This window comes from Dermacentor silvarum, chromosome 8 (genome assembly GCF_013339745.2).
Source record: "Dermacentor silvarum isolate Dsil-2018 chromosome 8, BIME_Dsil_1.4, whole genome shotgun sequence".
NCBI classification, from domain to species: domain Eukaryota; kingdom Metazoa; phylum Arthropoda; class Arachnida; order Ixodida; family Ixodidae; genus Dermacentor; species Dermacentor silvarum.
The window spans coordinates 118,277,019-118,291,984 of record NC_051161.1 but is presented as its reverse complement, the minus strand read 5'-3'; the positions used below and the strand labels follow the sequence as shown (position 1 = coordinate 118,291,984).

The 14,966-nt window shown below is 45.2% G+C and overlaps 1 protein-coding gene across 1 annotated transcript in view; it reads left to right on the top strand.

Annotated features, from left to right (window-relative positions):
* The first annotated feature begins 5,798 nt into the window (after nucleotides 1-5,798).
* The window catches only part of LOC125947336 (uncharacterized), a 32,081-nt gene continuing 22,913 nt past the window's right edge, over nucleotides 5,799-14,966 (top strand). Inside the window, exon 1 of the mRNA XM_049671816.1 lies at nucleotides 5,799-6,004. Within this exon, the coding sequence (XP_049527773.1) occupies nucleotides 5,897-6,004 (108 nt within the window). The 5' untranslated portion in view covers nucleotides 5,799-5,896. The remainder of the gene's footprint in view (nucleotides 6,005-14,966) is intronic.

Genomic DNA, 14,966 nt, shown 5'->3' with positions numbered 1-14,966 from the left:
TTATTATCTGTGAACTTTTGTTTACAATACAATAAACACATTATATCCATTTAAGTAATTGGACTACAAAGAATGGTGTCTGAATTTTTGAAGATCAAGATGGCAAAACATGTCAAAGGGTATTTGAAAGTCAAGCAATAAACAGTCTGTCAGATTCACAGTCAAGAATAAGAAAACAGCAAAAAAACAGCTCATTAGCGAAAAGCAGGAGCTGAGTTTCACAAGAGTAGGGCTTTCCGAAACCGTGCTGGTAATGAATAAAAATGGTACTTTCTAGAAAAATCAATATGTTCAAGTGTAATACGTGTTCGAGCAGCTCGCATACAATTTTGGCTGATGTGATACGTCTCTAGTTCTGCGTCCTTGATATGCTAACTTTCTTGGGGACCAGCAACACCCTCCCAACCTTCAAGTCATCAGGGAACTTAAAACACTGCCACGATTGAGTGACAATTTGCGACAAAATGGCTGCTGAGTATGTTTCCGCATGTTGAAATAACATAAGTGGTTTTATCAGTATCAGGCAAAGAAGGTGGTTTCAAGTTCGGCATCAATGTGACAATACCGATTTTATCAACCATGAATGCACCCATTAGAGGTTAGCTAGTTTGTTACTGGGCGAGGAACCACATACAGACGATTTTAAAACGAAGATGAAAAAAATGCCGCAGTTTCATCCGAAAGGCGAAGCATCAATTGCGATAGCAAATTAGAAGAGAGCTATACGGAGTAAGGATAGTAGTTTTATCAGCTGTATAAACTTGGACATGCAGCAGCACCACCAAGGCCCAGAACTGTTGTCGATGCCGTCAGTGTTTTGCCCGCATTCGCTCCGAACGCCCGCGGCGTTGGGGACTGTTGCCGGTGTCTCTGGGGGCGGCTGGGAGGTTTTCGACCATATCAGAACGGGACACCCATCGAGCAGCGTCGAAAGTCTTTACCACCTTCTCGCCTCGCAACGTTTTTATATAATTACGCGTTTGGTGCCACAGTTAAACGTCGCCTCCCCTCCCTCCCTCCCGTCCCCCATGGCATTTTGCGCGACGGAAGAAGTCGCGCTTGTTATATATATATATATATATATATATATATATATATATATATATATATGGGGATTCGAAGGAGGAAAGAGACGCCTAATTATGCAGCCCTTCAGGGAGCACGACGCAGAACGCGCGTTTGCTCTCCTCCGTTCGTTTGCTACCCGTGAAAGTGTGCGTCCCTCGCGCGCTTTCACTCGCACATACACCATACGGTGCGCGGCGACCATTTAATAGCCGTTGACGTCATACGGAACCTCACGACGACAGCGACGGCAGAAATCCGCTTTGAGTGTCCATATAATTGATATCGCAATAAAAGATTTTGAAGGGAAATACCGCATTCTTTGGTCGCAATCATGTCACCTTGCTTGTTACATAGTTATAATGTATGCGTCTTAGGACCGTTCACAATACCCAAGAATATACATGGATTATATTACAACATGTCTAGCATATTCTTATTCTTAAAGGACGTTCTAATACGCTGCCCACTGTTCACTGGTACCACGACGTGGCGCATTTTGATACAATCTTTTTTCTTTCTTTTTGAAGCCAGCACAACTTCGATATACACCAAGGGGAATGAAAGGCGCATGCAACATTATATCCAATGGCACATAATTTTCTATCAGTGCAAAGTCTTATGTTTCAAGTCAGTTCGGTTCAGCTAAGCTGAATGATTTGAAAAAAAAAAGAACATCGAAATTTCTCAAGCTACGTTGGACGTACGCGCGAACAATCCAGATTGCCGCCTTGAAGATATATATAGTGGACCAATCATAGGCTCTTCCGCAACCGCTTTCCGCGAAGCTTCGCTCTCTCTTCAGAATACAGTGGTTAAAATACGAGCAGAGATCCTTATCATAAACGCATACGCTCCCGTCATAACATGCGCGAGATAAGAACCTTCATCAACAAGAGGGAGGAGTCCGTGCCGTAGGACAGTTCGGCGCCCATCAGCGCTAGCATTCTGTTGGTCGTCGATTAAGATTTTTGGGAGGTATTACAGGGAACAATATGGAAAAAGTTGCAGTAGACCCGTATGACATTCGGTACTTAAGCATAGATAACGAAGATGGGGTACCTTTTGGTCTAATTATGCTTATGGGCCTCCACTGTATTTGGTGCTCCAGAATGGCAGGATATTACGTTGACAAGGATGCACGGCTTGCACGAATTTATTTTCGTGAGAATTGGATTTCTCTCTTTTCGTGAGAATTGGAATATTATTTGGTTCCTGGAAATCCATAAAGCCTTAGCGGAACCTCCCGAGTGGTTCTCAAGAGTAGAGTTGCTGGTGACATTGCGCGAATTTTAATTAGACGAAGCCAAAAGAATGCTGGTTGAATACGCCTTCACCAAATGTACATTGTACATGGTATGATCAAACTTTATTACGGTCCGTCGGAACGCGCGTCACCACGTAGCGGGCCACTCCCACGTCGGTACAGAAAGGCCGAGCCTCTCTGCTGCGTCGCGGGCCCGATTGTACATTGTGTTTTCTTATTGTGACTGTTCTCGTGGTGAAACTGTTTTGTGTCAAAGCCAGGCAATAAAGAAAAAAAAAGATTAAAGCAGCTCTAGGCGCTGGATAGACGAACAAGAGGCCAGAATAGAATGTATGTAAAGCGCACAAGGATCAGTCTTCAAAACGCCAAAATGAACAGTAATAATGCGGCAAAGGCTGTAACTTTTCAGGCAGCGGTTAATATATCTGAAGGAGAAAACTGTAAGCGTTATTTTCTGTTCTTTCCTTTTTTCTATATTTTTCGCCAGTATCTCTGCCGTGTCGCAAACATTTAGGCCACTGCAATCTAATAATGGCAAATGACAGCAACCAACGCGTCCTCACGCTGCTTGACTGCCATATGTAATGCCCCGTCGGTCATACATATAAGTAGGTTTATTGCACTGTTCTTACAATACTTTTATTTCGTTGTTTTTACAACTGCTCTGTAGCGTATGTAAGAATGGAGAGCGACACTTGCTTAAACGCGCGACCCGATGCTCCGAAGTGTGTGGCAGTCCGGCAGCGGTGATCACGAGTGTTTACATTTTAGTAATGTTGTCGCTACATTTAGCGCCGTTCTTGTCTGTTCAGCTAGAAATATTTTGTATTGAGCAACCGTTTTTTTTTTTAGCAAGAAGACCAGCTCTCCTAAAGGGCACACTTTAAGTTTAACATATGCGTCACTTTTCGGCTACACCTGCTTTGAACATGGATCGCGCGTGGCACTCTCGTTATCGGCGTACTCGGGGGAGTCGGGGCGCCGCGTGTCGTGAATTCATCGCTCCGGTGATCGGTAACCAGGGCCCAATTTTTAGAGCGCAGCTCTCAGGCTTACGTTCCTACGGCGAGCGTCGGCGTCGTCGTCCTACCTCGTAATCGAGCGAACGAGCGCGGCGAAAGATGAGAGCAAACGCGGAGCGCAGCGGGGGATGAAAAAAAAAAGGGGCGAGAGCGCGAGGAAGAGAGTGCAGTGGAACCATGAGGCGGAAAGCAGAGGAGGGTATGGCGAAAGAGTGAGAAGAAAAGCGTAGTGCCGCGCACGAGGGGCTTTGCGGTGACGATAGCTACGAGATGGCGCCACAGAAGCGCACGTCGCCTGTATGGAAACAAAGCGCTGCACGAGCGGAGGTTGTCTGCGGCGGTTGCTTCCTCTCGCGATCTCCCGATTAGCGAGGCAGTCGCGCCACACTTCGCTCCGTTTGCAACGTGCAGCACGATACGGATTGTCCTCGCCAGCCCAATGCATCGCGAAATGGAAACACGCATACAGCCGCGCTTAAATTCCGCACTAGCTAGTATCGCAATCGTCGGTAATTTTTTTTTCGTCGCAGTTATGCCATGCTATTTAAACAGGAAACGCTTCGCCGCTTTATCAATCCTCATATTCAATCACTTTATCAATCCGCATGACCAAACTGGAATGCCCATAGGCCAGGTCACACTGGACCGACATAATATCGATGCCCACAAGACGCTGTCAAGACACCGATGATGATTTGACTAGTCGGCAAACTTTGTCGCGAAGAAGCACACATTACACTTGGCCGAGAAAGCCGCCGACGCGAACGACGACTACGAGTCGGCGTAGTGCGACAGGCTTTCGTGCCACCGACACCGAAAAAACCAGTCTGTACTGTATACAGGGTGTTTCAGCTATCATGTAACAACATTTAGGAATATGCAAAGGCCGCGCCAAGGTACTGTTGCAAAGGCCGAGACCAAGGTACTGTTGTTTAGCGTCGCTTGGACATACTCAGATTATTTTTTTTCATTCCGCCTAACTACATAATTAGTCTTTATAGTTTACTCAATTACTCAAATTTAATTAAATAAATATTGTGAATGAGAAAATTCTAGGCCAACCTGAAAAACTGCCGATACAACTTTTTGTTGCTCAATACATGCTACATAAAAGTGTTTTTCCGAGCGTGAAAGAAGCCCGCGAATATACGCAAAATGCCTCGAGCGGCCAGTCGCGCGGCAATTTCTCGCCGGCCTTTGCCGGTGTGAAATTTCACGTTCCGGCCTTTTCAGACCCTTTACAAGAATGGATCATAAAATGCAAATTAAAAACAAGCGATAAGCCTTCGGCGATGGCTTAGCGGCTACGGCTGTGCGTTGCGAAGCACGAGGTACTGGGTTTGATACCTGGCCACGGTGGCCGTATTACGATGGCTGCGAAATGCAAGAACGACCCTGTACCGTGCATTGTGTGAACGTTACCGAACCCCAGGTGGTAAAAATTATTCCGATATCCCTGGCTACCCCATGTGGCACGTAATATCCCAGAATTTTTATTGAAACAATTTTTGTAACAAGCGAACGGTTTAAAGTTAAATTTGAATTTATATGACAGCCATTCGTTTGGGCGATTCAATTGCTGAGCTCAAGCATTCAGTTCTCTTCGTACAAATGAAGTCAGTAGCTGGGCCTCACCAAATTCCTAGGCATAAATACGTCTCATATTCGTAAGTTACGTTATTTTATAGGTCGGTTGTCTATAAACATTACACCATGCTACATGCACATGCTCATTACGTATAGCTTTTTTCGAAACCACTGTGCGAGAAAGCTTATCAAAATGTACAGCAATCTACCTGAATTTTTTTTTCCAAGAGAAGGGCGTGAAACATTTTCCTCCACATAAGACACACAACAAATAAATGCGCAGGTCATAAAAGCGCCTATGGAAAAACAAAAGTTAGATTTAACGGTGGGGGAAAGCAACACTACAAAGAAATATATGACCCGTTTCCGGTTGAACGCAATGCTGTGTCACTTACCCTTAGTGACATATGGATTTTGTTGCTGTTTCCAGGCAGGAAAGGCTGGTGCAACGATGCACCTAGATTCTAGTACGCAGCCTTGTTGCAACGCGATTTGGGTTCGAAATACTTCAGCTCGTTCATCAACCTCAGACCTGCAACCTAGAAAGAGACGATAAAAATGATCACGAGTAGAAACAATGTCGGTATGTGCGCGGCCGGGTATGTTTCTTTGCCGTAAAACAGCCGTCAATTTGTCATTTTTGTAGAGAATGGTGCTAGTCTGACCTCGGAAAAAGGGCTGTGACAACTCGATGTTCCCGTTTTTCCACGACAAAGTCGATTACAATGCTGGCCAGATTAGAGAGCTTTTTTTCTTTGACGATCAACTTTATGGGTATTGCTCGAGGGCACGCAGCTGTGAAGAGTTTGTTAGATTTAGCTCATATAGGGAATAAGCAATGATTTTACAGACATTCCGTGATTACCTTTGAAGAGAAGAACAATAACTGCGTCTCTCGTCAACTTACCAGAGCGAATCGTTTGCATAATTTCTGAAGCAAATCTCGGAGAAAAGCATGATAATTGTCTTGATACCGCTACTTACGGGCGCTTTGTTCCCTTTCACTGTGTTGGCAAGAGGAGGACCGAGGGAACTCCACCGAGAGACTCCAGATGCTTTCGAGGTAAAATGTTTGACCGCACGTCATATTTCCAATATACAACTCAATTCTCACCACATGTTCTAATGCGAAGCATTCTGTGGATCATTTCAGACGCGTTTCAGTAGGTAGTTTCTTTATTTAGCATCGTTACGAGCCTTTTCAGTTAAGAAATCCAAATTTCTAATAATGGAATTGAGCAGCGACTTAACGTCGCAGCAGGCCAATGATTTAGCTGTCTAACCAATAGGCAATGATCGCTTTTATGAAAACATTATTAGGCCGCGATCACACACACACACTTCTCGTGTCAACGCTGACTAGCTGTTTGAGACCACTGGTGTGTGCGTCACGTCGGTACAAGTTGCTTATGAAAAGCTAGATCAGGTCAGTGTGGCCAATTTTTCTCTAGTGACGACCATCGCTTTGAGACTCGGTGGTAGACTGCGCTACCCTACGCAATCTGCTCATATTCTCCAGGTCCGTTTCTCGTAGCAGCTAATGCTACGTAGACGCTGTGGGTCATTGTACCGGGATCGGTCCTGGTCGTAACGGACCGGGCTGTAGTATTGCTCCGCCGGAATGCGCAAAACGAAATCAATCCTCAAGCCGTCGCTGTCATATTACCGTCGTCTTCATCGGCGTCTTGCTGCTGTCGCCACATATGCACGCTCGAGCAGCACACACACACAAGTGCTCACCTTACACATACGCATTCGTCCACCTTGGTGCACTTTGCGAAATCCCAAATCATGTTGGCTTGCCGGCTACCTGCACAGTGCTTCGCATAACTTCGGATTCATGAAAATGAGAGGCCTAGAAAAATTGTCCAGTACACGGCGGTGAGCGAACGCAACGAAAATCTATCCGCCACTTTGGGGCCGTACTGCGGCATGCGCTGCATTGTGCATCTGCTCGCGATTCGGTGTACAGAGAAAATCGCTGACAGGCATCTTGTCGAAATTTGACGTTGCACCATTGACTGAAGAGGTCCTATTGGGACCTTCGCCTGATCATCGTCATCAATCTGATAGTCTGAAGGCTCTCATCAAATTTTAGCATAAGAGCGGTCTGGACGAGAGACGTTGAAGAGTATTGGACCGTGCAAGTTTTTCACCACCATCTTCATCCTTATAATCAACGTCTTCTCTATTCTTTCTTTCTACACCCATGCCCCTTCCCCCAATGCCGAATAGCAGGTCAAAACATCGATTCAGGCCGACCTCTTGACTTTTCTCTCGTAATAAATGTATATCTCAGTGTAAAATTGATGACATCTTAATATCTTGAGGTGCGATTGTAATAACGACATGATTCTTGATTTAAACAGGCAATGCAGCCAGAGAAGGCATCTAGGAAATCGGATGTTAATTTTATTTACCATGTACAAAAAATAAGTAACGGGGAAATGGACACGAACGAAAACGCAAGTTGGCGCATGTCGAAGCCGGAGTAACACCTTCCGCATTACTTGTGTGATGCTTTCGTAATAAAGCTAGAGCGGCAATCCTCCTCCCGTCAACTTTCTGTAGTAGTTTTGTAGATTTACGAGATTATCCCTGAGAGTGTCAGCCAGCGCCAATCACGGCCAAAGATCATGGCACAATGAAGTTTTGTCGAAACGTAAGACTGCCATTTTCTTCACAACCGAAGCTAGTTATGAAACTCTTCGTCGAAGTAGGCTCAAACGCAGACGATGACGATAGTTCCACAACTGAAAACTGTGAACCAAATAAGTTTCGGTTTTACATTGCGTCAACGTTTCATTGCACGTTCTATATACATCAAGAGATGGTGGAAGGACCCTATGCATGATAGAGAGCTACAGTATATTTGGCCTAGTGGCAAAATACAAACAATGTAAAAAAGCAAGCAATCCGTTGAACATAACGCGCAGTATCACGAACAGGTCTCCGTGTTTTAGAGTTACCTACGAGTTTATATTTTGCGTACAGGTTTTATAGTGGTATACTACTCAATTTGGCAAAACTGAGGATTTCACAAACTGTAAACAAACTTTATAATTAAAGCTGCTCTATAAATGCCAGGATGCCGCCATGGCAGACGTGTAGATGCTTGGACGTTCCGGTAATGAACGATGAAAGCAGAGAATATTACTCTTTCACAAAGCTTCTCGAAATTATTGCGCTGACCACAAATCAACCTCACCATGTTGACACACAACATAAACAAAAAAGTGATGTACCAGGAGTGTCTCAATAAATCATTTTCCAATAACAAAATGCAGGGCTGCCTCGAACAAATGAACAGCATAAGGCTTCATTCAAGCAGCTGCAAACAGAGGGTTCCATAAATCTGTCTATTTTAATTAAGACAAATCAAGGAATGTGGTTCAAAAATATTGTGGTAATTTAAAGAGTGTGAGAAAAGTAATTTTTAAATCATTGGAGACAGAAAAGTTTGTTTCTACAAAACACATTGTCAAAAAGAAATAAATAACTCTGGTTCATTTGAAAAAAATATATACGCGGATCCCACGCAGTGTGGGGATCGTGTAAGCGAAGCTTAAAATGCTGTTTGCTTTGATTGATGATAATTAGTGGTGATGTTGGCAGTGAATGTGTAATTTCTTAAGCGTTTAGTCCAATAGGAGAGTGGTTAGTTTATGTTAAACGTTATCTTGCGTGCACCACTGTTTTTTGTCTGCCTAGTCCGCAGAACACACAGGGAGACGTGTTTTCTTGGGTTGTTGTTGTCCGTCATTGTCCTCAACCTCTGAGAGGGTTGATCATTATCATTGCCTCACATGGCGCATCGCACCGTGGCAGAAGTGTTAAACTTTAGTTGAATTGTGAGCATCAATTATTGATTATAATTGTAGGTATACATACATTCGCTGTCTACACTACGATTCGCTGCGTAGCGAAGACGATCCTGTTCCGCGCGACGCTTCTTTCGACCGTGGGTGTCCTTGACGCTGAGTACACGCTTTGGAGGCATTATTTTTTCTGGTGCGTGATTACGTGCTCCTTCTACATACGTAGCCAGCACGCTGGTGAGACGCCGGCTGCCAGCGCTTTCTTCAGGCTATGAACGATTGTAATGTTTGCACTATCACAGCCCAGCACGCGGCCTCCACAGCTCAGCACCTGCATTTTTGTCGGATAGGAAAGCAAGCACAGCACGTGCCTCACGCACAAACTGAAACGCTCCCGCGCCGGCGGCGGCCGGGATGCGCACGGAGCCTAATGAAAGCTCTGCTTTAGGGAGGTGATAGCCTTTGAAAGGTACTTGCCGCCGCTAGCTAAATTAGCGGATTAAACTTTCCGACAAATTATAAGAATAGGAATCAAAATGGCGAAAGAACAGCCGACAGACAGCCTTTGGTGCTGTGAAACTAATAAGGCTTTTTCAGTAAACTTTGGCCTCGGCAGCCGGAGACATATAGCGTGTCTGAGCGCAGTACACCGCACGTCTATGTTTTACTTAAACAGGCAAGTAAGCACAGTCATTAGTACAGCACACTTCGAAAAAAAACACCCATTATATATTACGTACAAGTGGAAGGCAACGACAGTGCTTAGAGCAGTTCACATTCTTGCTGTAAGATAATACTACCACGTGAACGCCACCGTGCCTTATAACTTGTTGCTTTATACGTGCCGCATGACATGCAAAAGAAAAAAAGCAAGTTTTATGTGTTAAAATAAAAGGAAAAGGCAACTAGTATGATTAATATGTATACAGGCTTCGTGCGCACATTGGTATGGAACTAAATTAGAGAAATTTAATAGATCGCGTGCCAATATGGGTACATCAAAGCGTGACAAAAAAAAAGAAGGAATGCGCCGCGACTTCTGGTCAGATTGGGAATCAAGATGGCTACTCACCAAATTTGGCATTAAATAGCGGTCAAAATTTTTTCTGTTGTCATCTCCCTAAAACACCGCTTTCATGTAGCATCCCTAGGGATGCACGGAGGCGACCGCCATCTGGTGGTGCTGCAAGTAACCCAGCAGCGCGCGCGTACAATACCTAGAGTTACTGTATATGGTCCCCTTGAGGAGCAGAGTTGCGCATCTGATGGAACGCGCCGCTCGCGCCCCTATTCGCCAAATCTGGTCACATGCGAAGAAGCATCCTTTTCAGGGAAAGCCAACTTCACAGCTGCGCCTGCACCATAGAGTTTCTATGGCCTGCACTGCGGCCCGCTGCGCCACCATCATCGGGAGCCTCTGTGCGCTGTCGCCCGCCGCGCCACCGCCTTCGCGGAATGAAGGAGCAAGCACACTCGGCAGCTGAGCCGCGCCGAATCCTGCATTCAAGAGGAGTGGCTTCTCTGCTTAACCCGGATGCGTTGGCGGGCAAGATGGCGGACCCATGCGCAACTCTTCTCCCGAAGGGAGCATATACAGTAACTCTAGCACAATCAGGAGGAGAGCGCCATCTGGTCGTGTCGCAAGAAACCCAGCGGCACGCGCGGCAAGACCATCACAGCAGCAGCAGCGCCCGGAACGTCGGGAGAAGAGTCACAGAAAGCTTCGCTTTAATAACTCCGCTGTGTACCACACACGCATACCAGACAGAATAATGGAAAGCCAACAAACGTCCTACTAGTTACCGAAAATAGTTGTAAGTTTTACACTTTCTGCATGGTTAAACGAGTTCACCAAAAACAGTCACATTACCATACAATCTATCTCCATAAAGCATATTCGCAGTAAATATGAAAAAAAAAGAGTTCTCTTCACAGTGGTTATTAAGGCGAAAGCCTTAGGTTTCAATGTTGGGGGTGCCCTTGGCGTGCCCCTGGCGTTCCCTTCGCGTGCCCTTGGTGGTGACATTGGCTAAACTGGGCCGTGAGGAAAAACGGCCAACGCCGCAAAAGGTGCTTGGATTGATGTCACATTTCTCCAGGAGGTTCCTGTAAACTAAGTAAATTTGTGGCTTTGAAAAAAAATTTGGTACGTTTCGGTCTGGGTGGGAATCGAACCCAGGCCTCCAGAGTGCTAGACGAGCCCGCTTCCCTGAAGCCACACCTTCTTTTTTTTGCATGGAATTATGAGTAGTTTCATGGAAAATTAGTTGCGTTACATTTAAACACACATGAAAGAAAAACAATTCGCACATGCTAGGCAGTCCTATGCAAGTTCGAAAATCAGGAAAACACAAGCGTCCAGACATGAAATACACTCAGGAACGGGATCACAGTTTTCAACCACACTAGGCACTTGAGCAGCGTTTTCTCGAAAAAAGGGGACCTAGGCACACCTTCAGTAAGCCAGAACCGAGTATGAGCCCTGGCTTCAGCCCATGCCGAGCCACCTCGCCCGAGCCACTGAAGCCATGGTTCCTCCACGGTTCTGGCTAGTGCCTAGTGCGTGCGTGTTTGCACACGTCACGTCGCAGCCATCTTGCTGACTAAAGCTGTGGCCTAGTGCGTGCACTAACACGCTGCACTTTAGGTACTACATTAAACGTTCATATGTGGCGTTCAGGAAATTGCCTTACTGCCACACATGTACTTCCCATTGCTGCTGGTTATGTCTTGCAAGAAGTCTAGCTCCGATTGTACGACTTTTGTAAGCTTCGATTGTATAACGGTTGTAAGCTTCTAAACACTGTAATGCATAAATGCATTAATGTTGATGTAATGCATTTCATTACATCAACATGCGATGCAATTAAAAAAAGGAAAGTAGGCAAGTGTTACACGTTTGAAAAACATGAAGGCGAAAGCCTGCCAGCTGTGGAAGAAGAAGACGACGACGAAAGCGCGAGCAGTGGCTCGAGCGCGAGGGGCATTTTGGGAACGCTGGTATCATCAGTGGCATAGGAGCCAGCTATGGAAAACGACAATGATGAACGCGCGAGCTGTGGCACGAGCCCGTCTCTGTGACCACGTGACGTGTGCAGCAAGGCACACACTGTAGGCCACCACCGTGGAGCAGCCGTGGCTTCAACAAATCTGAAACTCTCGAGCACATCTTCTTGGATTGCCATGACTCCGTTTTCTTGCGGGACGTTCTCAAGCCAACTCTGAAAAAAGAACTGTCGATAAGCCCTTTCGGCATTCTTTTCTTGCCATGCGCAGACGCAGGGGGAGTGCCGGCTGACATGATAATGTTTTTTTGTATGAACAGCGTGTGGAAAACGCGCACGAATGTCAGGAATGCCCTAAAGCACATGACGGAACCAACGGAAGCATCATAGTGCTTTCAGGAGCTTGATGCTTTCGTGTCTGTGGTGGCCTCTTCGAAGGCCTTTTAAATCGGTACAGTCTAGCCAAATGATGTATTAATATTGTGTACCACCAAGTCACCTGCTTTGTATTTGTACGTGTGTACGTATTGTTGCGAAAGGGGTAACAAAGAAAAAAAAAGCAGCCGTGGCTTCAAGGAAGCGTGCTCGTCTCGCACCGCAGAGGCCGTTGTTCAATTTCCACCTAGGACGAAGTTTATCAAATTTTCTTTTCAACGCCGCTAATTTACTTTGTTTGCAGGAACTTCCTTGGGAAACGTGACGTCAATGCGAGCATTTTAGACGTGTTTTTACTCTTTGCGCCGTCGGCCATTTTTGCCAAGGCCCAGTTTCGCCAAGGTCACTTCAAGCTCACCGCCAAGGGCACCGCGAACATGCACGCCTAAGGCTTTCGCCTTAAGAACAGTGCATGCATATACACGTTGCATCGGATCAAAATAAGGAGAATTGTACACACGCATCTACCTGCCGCAGTGGCTCAGCGACTATGTTGTTGAGCTGCTAAGCATGCGGTCGAGGGGACCAAATCCCGGCCGCGGCGGCCGCATTTCTATGGGAGCGAAATGCAAAAACCCTATGTCGCCGTGTATTGGGGGCATGCTAAAGGTCCCCTGGCGGTCCAAATTAATCCGGAGTCCCCCACTACAGCGCGCCTCATAATCAAATCGTGTTTTGGCACGTAAAACACCAGAAACCAAGATACGCATAACTTTTAAGTCTATTCATGTCATCATCATCATCATCATCATCATCATCAACCTATATTTTATGTCCACTGCAGGACGAAGGACCTCTCTCTGCGATCTCCAATTACCCCTGTGTTGCGCTAGCCTATTCCAACTTGCGCCTGCAAATTTCCTAACTTCATCATCCCATCTGGTTTTCTGTCGACCTCGACTGCACTTCCCTTTTCTTGGTATCCATTCTGTAACCCTAATGGTCCACCGGTTATCCATCCTACGCATTACATGGCCTGCCAAGCTCCATTTCTTGCGCTTAATGTCAACTAGAATATCGGCTATCCCCGTTTGTTCTCTGATCCACATCGCTCTCTTCCTGTCTCTTAACGTTACGCCTAACATTTTTCGTTCCATCACTCTTTGTGCGGTCCTTAACTTGTTCTCGAGCTTCTTGTTAACCTCCAAGTTTCTGCCCCATATGTTAGCACCGGTAGAATGCAATGATTGTACACTTTTCTTTTCAGCGACAGTGGTAAGCTCCCAGTCAGGATTGGGCAATGCCTGCCGTATGCACTCCAACCCAATTTTATTCTTCTGTAAATTTCTTTCTCATGGTCAGGGTCATGGTCAGGGTCAGGGGTCCTGTGAGTAATTGACCTAGGTACACGTACTCCTTTACAGACTCTAGAGGCTGACTGGCGATCCTGAATTCTTGTTCTCTTGCCAAGCTATTGAATATTATATTTGTCTTGTGCATATTCATCTTCAACCCAATTCTTACACTTTCTCAATTAAGGTCCTCAATCATTTGCTGTATTTCGTCTCCATTGTTGCTGAATAGGACAATGTCATCTGCAAACCGAAGGTTGCTGAGATATTCACCGTTGATCCTCACTCCTAAGCCTTCCCAGTCTAAGAGCTTGAATACTTCTAAGCATGCAGTGAATAGCATTGGAGAGATTGCATCTCCTTGCCTGACCCCTTTCTTGATAGGTAACTTTCTACTTTTCTTGTGGAGAATCAAGGTAGCTGTGGAATCCTTGTAGATGTTTGCTAAGATATTAGCATATGGCTCTATATGGCTTTCATAGATTATGAAAAGGCATTTGATTCAGTAGAGATACCAGCAGTCATAGAGGCATTGCGTAATCAAGGAGTACAGGAGGCATACGTGAATATCTTCGCAAACATCTATTCATATAATTAAATACAAATCAGAAGACCTCATTTGTGTGATCTATTATCAGAAACCAACACTTCCCTTAAATATTTGTGTGTTGGACTCTACGGAATGCTGCTGCAGAAACGCTGACCTCATCATTCTTTTCAACCTGGCCACAGTGTTGTTGACTGCCCGGGACTCTTCGTTCAGACTGCGTGTAGAATTCAGAAAAACCTCGAAATGGCACATAGACTTCTTTGTCTACACACCACAAAGCTCAAATAAATATTTTGTTGAATGCATCTAGATTATACGTATATAACGAACACTGAGTGTAACTGATATCTTCGAGGGCACGTTCCCGTGCTTTTGTAACATGCTTTGATCAAAGTGGACTGCATTCTTTTCTTCAAGGCAAACCAGAAATCAAACTGCCTGCAGATCATTGGTACCGGTTACCGAAAATTATGCTGAATTATAGCCATATCTAATAGATACTCCTCTGCATCGTCGATTGTGTTGAGATAAAAAAAGTATGCTATCTGCTGGTTATACTGCACACTTATATGCTTCTTTGTGTATGTACAGATTGCCTTCTTCGCTTTCGGCTATATGCAAAACACATATTTTCTCTCTGTAGCTGTCGTTTCTATTTATGTGGTACATAGCGTTACTCTGTTCTATGTGACGAAGCCCTATTGTCTTCGTTTCGAGTTTTCTGCAGCCTGTGTATTATGTTATAATCAGCTCATGCATATTGACCTATGGTATAAGATGCATCAGTACTTACTTCTTTCAGAAGGATAGGTTGGTCGTGGGTATTACCTGAAACACGAATCGTGTACCTGTTACTATGAATGCTACTATACCTAGGCAAACATATTATATTTCCTCCACGAGTAAAATGAAGTATCGCGAAGAG